Consider the following 6776-nt stretch of genomic DNA (forward strand, 5'->3'; position numbering starts at 1 on the left):
GTTCCTGTTTAGTTGTTGGTTTCACATCAGACCTGATGAACCTCTTCAACTGGGCCCATACCATTTCAATGGGATTCATGTCCGGTGACCTACAGGAAAGTAAAAAAAACATATTCAGTCACAGTACTGTACTTTAGTAAAAAGTGTACTAGAATAATTACTGCTCGGTACTGTACATACTTTTTGGTACAATAAACAGTTAATACAGTACTATAGGACAATACTCACTCTGGTGGTGTGCATTCCCAATTTATCCCTCTCTCTTCCATGAATTTTGCTGAAGCCAAATGTTTGGGATCATTATCCTGGAATAATCGATGTCCTGATGGAAAGCATTTTCTCACAAATGGCACCATACAGCAATCTACTATTTTTTCTTGGAAGAAGGTCTTATCCATGATGCCTAAAGAGATGAGAAATTGTCAGTAACAAGCGTACACTGTACAGGACTGTAAATAATTTTTACAACAAACATTACTGTACTGCACCTTCAAAAATATAGATCGGTCCTGCACCCCAACGAGATATACCTCCCCATACATGGACCTTTAACGGATGCTTCGGACGTGGTTTAAGTGAGAGATGTGCACGGTGTCGGAAGGACAGTCTTGAGAACCTCTCAAGAGAAACTGAAGTTTCATCTGGGAAAATGATGTCATTAAAATTCTCTAAACTCTCTATCCACCTTTGTGCTTGTTCAACTCTCTTTACTTTATTAACATCCCTTATCATGGGATTTATCCTGTGGAATAAAAACAAGTTTTAGTTTACTGTCATGTAAAATCAGTGCATTATTAATATACAGTATATATATATTTTACAGTATGTACAGTACCTTGTAGGGCCAAAAGTCCATCCCAGTTCCTTACGCATCCATTTGATGCTGGAACAGGAGATGTCCAAGTCACATTCTGCTTTTAGAATATGTTGGATTTGTAAAGCTGTACGCTCATCATCCTCACAAGTCAATTTGTGCACAATCTTTTTGACGCTCCTACGGTAGAACACATACAGAGCATATATCAATTATTGGACAGTTAGTGTTAAAATTGGAAGACAATACAGTAGCAATCTAGCAACATACAGTATACTGTAATAAAAAAAGGTTGAAGTAAAGTACCTACCATGAGGCATTTAGAAAGAAATCTATATCTGGTCTGCGTTCTCTCAAATACATGATAGCACACAGTCTGTAAACTAACAAGAACACCACACTCTTTCAGCCAGGCCTGGATCTGTAGTGTTGTTTTGTTTTCTTTTTTCATGCTTGCAATTATCTTGCTGATGGCTTTGCTGATTTTTGCCATGTTTGACGACAGAATCTGTGTAAAGAACAAGAGAAATACGTTACAGTACTGTTGCTGAGTATACAGACTGAGTACAGTATACAGTACATAATTTAGTGTTCAGTATCTTAAACACAGGGGGGTATTACATTCTTACTGTACATCAGCCGTAACATGTGTACACCGGTATATACTGTACTGTACAGTATAACCAGCTAGTAAATTTCATTTTGCAGGCTGTGTTTAATAAATGATAGTTTTGAGCTAATTAGTGATATATATTTCCCAATTTAATCTCACATCAAGCTTTCATACAGTATGCCCCTAAATACGCAAATATGCATCTACCGTATGAAGGAGACAAACAGGACAATAAACACAGCAATATTGCTACTGAAACTAAGATGGCCGCCGAGCAAAACAAGATGGCGACGGTCACTCACGGGAGACTATGAGGGGCAGCGGGAGGATAGGGAACGATCGTTGTGTGTGTGATAGTTACTCCATACACAAATAAACGTCTACGGAGATGGGTGAAGGACAGGGCATACCGAGGCAGCGGGACGTTAAACACAGCAATATTGCGACTGAAACTAAGATGGCCGCCGAGCAAAACAAGATGGCGGCGGGTACAGGACGGTCACTTACGGGAGACTATGAGGAGCAGTGGGAGGCTAGGGAACAATCGTTGTGTGTGTGATAGTTAGTCCATACACAAATAAGCGTCTACGGGGATGGGTGAAGGACGGGGCATACCGAGGCAGCGGGACGATAAAGCAATATTGCGACTGAAACTAAAATGGTCGTCGAGCAAAACAAAACGGTACCATATATACATTGAAACCTCACTACGCAAATCAGCATCTAACACAGCAAACTGCAAAATGACCGTGAACCTTAACATAGTACTTACAGTACCAATGGGTTGATACTGTAGGAAACACCTGTAGAAGCTCAGGGTACAGCAATGAGGAGCAACAACAGTGACTTAGAAGTCAGGCAGCGTTGCAGGTAGTAGTAGTAGTAGTAGCTCAAGGGTTCGTACTGTTGATACGTGCCGATGAGACAATCCGAGCAGCAAGTCCGTACAGTTAAGTAGCAGATTCACAGTGTGGATAGCTAGTGCAGTCTAAGACGCTTTTTTATGCTACCAGAGACAAAATAATTCCTTCCCGCAGAAAATCTGGCCGCTGATTGGTGTATTTGAAAAATGCACTTCCTTGTGGTCCAATGGCATGGCAGAGTTTCGGCGGCAATGTTTTCTCTGGTAGCATAAAAGAGCATCTCAGACCACACTAGCTATCCACACTGTGAATCTGCTACTTAACTGTACGGACTTGCTGCTCGGATTGTCTCATCAGCACGTATCAACAGTACGAACCCTTGAGATACTACTACCTGCAATGCTGCCTGACTTCTAAGTCGCTGTTGTTGCTGCTCATTACCGTGATCTACCTCTGCAACTCTGCCTGACTTCCGAGTCACCTTTGTTGCTGTACCCTGAGCTTCTACAGCTGTTTCCTACAGTATCAACTTGCTGGCACTGTAAGTACGGTAGCTTGCTATGTTAAGGTTCACGGTCATTTTTGCAGTTTGCTGTGTTAGATGCTGATTTGCGTAGCGAGGTTTCAATGCATATACAGTATGGTACCGTTTTGTTTTGCTCGGCTGCCATTTTAGTTTCATTCGCAATATTGCTGTGTTTATTGTCCCGCTGTCTCGGTATACCCCGTCCTTCACCCATCACCGTAGATGTTTATTTGTGTATGGAGTAACTATCACACACATAGCGATCATTCCCTAGCCTCCTGCTGCAACTCATAGTCTCCCGTGAGTGACCGTCTGGTCCCCGCCACCATCTTGTTTTGCTCGGTGGCCATTTTAGTTTCAGTCACAATATTGCTGTGTTTATCGTCCCGCTGCCTCGATATGCCCCATCCTTCACCCATCCCCATAGAGGCTTATTTGGGAATCCAGTAACTATCACACACACACACCGATCGTTCCTAGCCTCCTGTTGCCCCTCATAGTCTCCCGTGAGTGACCATCCTGTCCCCGCCACCATCTTGTTTTGCTCAGCAACAATTTTAGTATCAGTAGCAATATTGCTGTATTTATCGTCCCACTGCCTCGGTATTCCCCGTCCGTCACCCATCCCCATAGATGCTTATTTGTGAATCCAGTAACTATCACACACACACTGATCATTCCTAGCCTCCCGTTGCCCCTCATAACCTCCTGTGAGTGACCGTCCTGTCCCCGCCGCCTTCTTGTTTTGCTCGGTGCCCATTTTACTTTCAGTTGCAATATTGCTGTGTTTAACGTGTGCTTGCATTAATGCACCACTTTGCACATTTAACTTTTACACTAATGGTTTTAATGGTCATGTACACACTAAGTTTTGATTTATGTTATAAAAATAGCAAATTTGGCGCTCTACTTTACAGTACTGTACTGTATATCAGTTCAGATATTCACACATGTTATTACTGTTGAGCTGACACCTACCTTACCATACAGTACTGTACAGCATATAATTAGGGAGTGTTTTTTAGACACCTGTATTTATCATATTTATTATCTTGTGCCTCTATACAATCTCACAATAGTGGTTAGTGCTTTAACAGTTTTAGCGCTGTGTAATCTCCTATATTTACCTGTATACTGTATAACACATGCACAGTCTTAGGAGACAGTGAAACTGTAAGGTACTTTACCAACCAACCCTTTCACATAGTAAAAATATGATCAGCAAATTACTGCACTAAGTACAGTAAAGTGCTTTAATGTAAATGCTACAGTACTGTAATTGGCTTTTCTGTGTGATAGGGTTATTACTGGAGTCGTATAGAGTACAGTAGCAGCATATTCTTGAAAGAGCAGTATGAGTACTGTAATTGTTTACAGTGTTGTAATGTGAAACATTTACTGTATACAGTAAATGTATTTCCACTATTTTACTTAACATTGTATTTAGTGTCTTTATACTTGTGTATTTCAGAGTGCACCGAACTGTCAAAATGGTGAAGAGCAAAGGTTTTTACAACAACGGTCTAAAAGCAAACCTTCCAAGAAGAAAACAGGTAAGGAAAATTTACAGGTACCTCTTCTAGTCAAGGCAAGGAAGAATGCAAAGGCGAAGAACAACACTTTGCAAGTGGACATTGGAGAAAATTGACCAGGCAAACGTGGAGCAATCCATGAACGTCCCGAACCAAGAGGAAACACCAGTCATTTATGGGCCAGAAGAATTGGACACCTTTAAAGCCTCTTGTTGAAGATGTATCCTGCTCACCAACTTGGCAAAAACTGTCATTCCAAGAAGATAACGCATGCACATGTAGCTGTGCTAGGATGGTGAGAGAAAAGTTGGTCAACTGGAAGCGAAAATTGACAACTTGAAAGAAGAGCTGAAGGAAGGGCTGAAGGACACCATTGCAGAAGCAATGAAAGAAGCAATCTGGCAAAGTAAAGAAGAATGGCAAGAGGCCACTGCCCAGAGTACCAGGAAGAGACATGACCAGGCAATCCAGTATAAAATGGTCACACCGGATGAATTTGAGCCTGAGGAAAACGACGATGATTTCAACTTCGAGACTGACCCATCCTTCCAATTGATAGATATGGACAATACAGTGGCATCAGAGCACTTGGACATGACACCAGTGCCATCATGCAGCCTACCTCAGTGGGAGAGTATACCAGTGGCATCACATCGCCTGCCTGAATGGTCAGTTGAAGAATTGAGGATCAACAATGCAAGCATGCCTGTACTTTCACCAGGAACGCCTGGCATGTCGAGCACGCCAGCACCACTGACTGTATTTGGAACACCCTTACCGGATATACCACTGGCTGTAATGAATGTTGACAAGGACAATGAAATTTACAGAGCTGTCAATTTTGAGATGCATTGATATGCACAAGCAATATTTCAGGAACACATGCCTTATGACCTGTATTGCAATTGGACGAAGCGGGTGAACTTTGATGGAAGTCGGAAGAAAGTTCCAATCCCCAACAATTTAAGAGAAGATATCCTCTAAAGATGCCAGACAAGATTCAGGATTGGAAAATAAGAACTTACCCGTATAAAGGACATGCTGAATGGGGTGCTGCGCATGCCAAGGAAACATGCATGGAGGACAGTCACGCATACAATTACAGATCTGCAATCAACAAACACGACTTGAAGGGACTTGTCAGAGGACAGGAAGACCCGGCGCCACTGCTGTCCAGGACGTGGAAGCAGAAGAAGAAAGAAGCTGAGGACAGGAGAGGACTAAAGGGGTGGAAAGCAAAAGAGCTAAAGAAGTTCCCCCCCTCAAAGCCTCTTCCACCATAACATATAGGCCAACGGAACATTAAACCCAACCTACTGTACAGTAGACCAACAGGTCTGAAGAGAGGAAGACCCATGTGAAGAGAAAAGCGGAGGACAGGAGAGGACTACAGGGGTGGAAAGCAAAAGAGCTAAAGAAGTTCCACCCCTCAAAGCCTCTTCCACCATAACAGGTACCGGTAGGCCCTCCATGAGGCCAACTGTACTGTACATTAATTAATATTGTAGTTTGTTAGGCTGGTGAGATACAGTAGGGCTGATATTAATGTCACAGTAGATTAGTGTGACACTATTAGAGCAGGAAAGGGCCTTGCATGGCATATTCTCTCTCCTACAGGGACCTCTATGTGGGATTGAGCGGGACAAAGAACAAGAGTATCTCCGGTGAGTACTGTATGTACCGAACCATACCTGTGTGTCTGTCTTTTACTGTCTGTTCATCTCTGCCTATCCTCCTTTCTTCAGGGCGTACAGTGGACCTTGCTCTCTGATGCAAGGTAGAGTCTGCACCTGGTATACAGTAGGTGATACTCTGCATCTGAGGCCAAGAGTGCCAGTGATGATTTTAACTTAAAAGCCTAATCTTTTTGTGTAGTCCTCGGTCCAGTAGGGCGTATCAGTCGGCATTGAGTAAGGACTGTTCTCACGTCATCTCTTTCCTCCTAGTTACTGTACAGTAGTCATGTCCGTGTCCAGCTTGGAACTCCAGGACATGCCAGCGGCAGAAGAAAGAAGTGTGGGACAGTAGAGGACTACAGTGGTGGAAAGCTAAAGAAGTTCCCCCCTCTGTAAAGCATGTTACTGTAGGTTAAATAAAAATTGTCATTAATTTATACAATTGGTGTTTGTACTGTATGTAATTCAGTCTTTAAGTGCGCCTGAGACTCAACACATGCATCTGTCATTAAAAAGGTACAAAAAGTCAATAGCACACAGATGCAGGGGTGTATCATCCTATTGGCCAGGATTTCACTCACCAGGGGCGTGCCGGCCAATGGGGGTTGCCGCCCACAGTCATATACTGTACAGTATCCCTGTTGCCCATCACAGTGATTTCACAGCTGCCAAGCACTTACAGTAGAATACAGTACAGTAGACATACAGTACTGTATGCACTGAGGGATGTTTTCAATTTTGGGGTGGTCTAT

The 6776-nt window shown here is 42.9% G+C and overlaps 1 protein-coding gene across 1 annotated transcript; it reads right to left on the bottom strand.

The window, feature by feature from the left end:
* Positions 1-474: 474 nt before the first annotated feature.
* Positions 475-5388, bottom strand: LOC148532144 (uncharacterized). The gene is made up of 4 exons (XM_088468256.1): positions 5374-5388; positions 1126-1322; positions 836-994; positions 475-742 (listed from the first exon to the last, which is right to left on the bottom strand). The coding sequence occupies exons 1-4, from the start codon at positions 5386-5388 to the stop codon at positions 475-477; spliced, it is 639 nt and encodes a 212-aa protein (XP_088324382.1).
* Between the last annotated feature and the right edge of the window lie 1388 nt (positions 5389-6776).

This window comes from Taudactylus pleione, unplaced genomic scaffold (genome assembly GCF_031769625.1).
Source record: "Taudactylus pleione unplaced genomic scaffold, aTauple2 ptg000083l, whole genome shotgun sequence".
NCBI lineage: Eukaryota > Metazoa > Chordata > Amphibia > Anura > Myobatrachidae > Taudactylus > Taudactylus pleione.

Coding starts and splice junctions, on each gene's coding strand:
- LOC148532144 (XM_088468256.1), bottom strand. Junction 995..1,125: donor TTTCTTTCTAAATGCCTCAT/GGTAGGTACTTT, acceptor GTTCTACCGTAG/GAGCGTCAAAAAGATTGTGC. Junction 743..835: donor TGGACTTTTGGCCCTACAAG/GTACTGTACATA, acceptor TTTATTCCACAG/GATAAATCCCATGATAAGGG.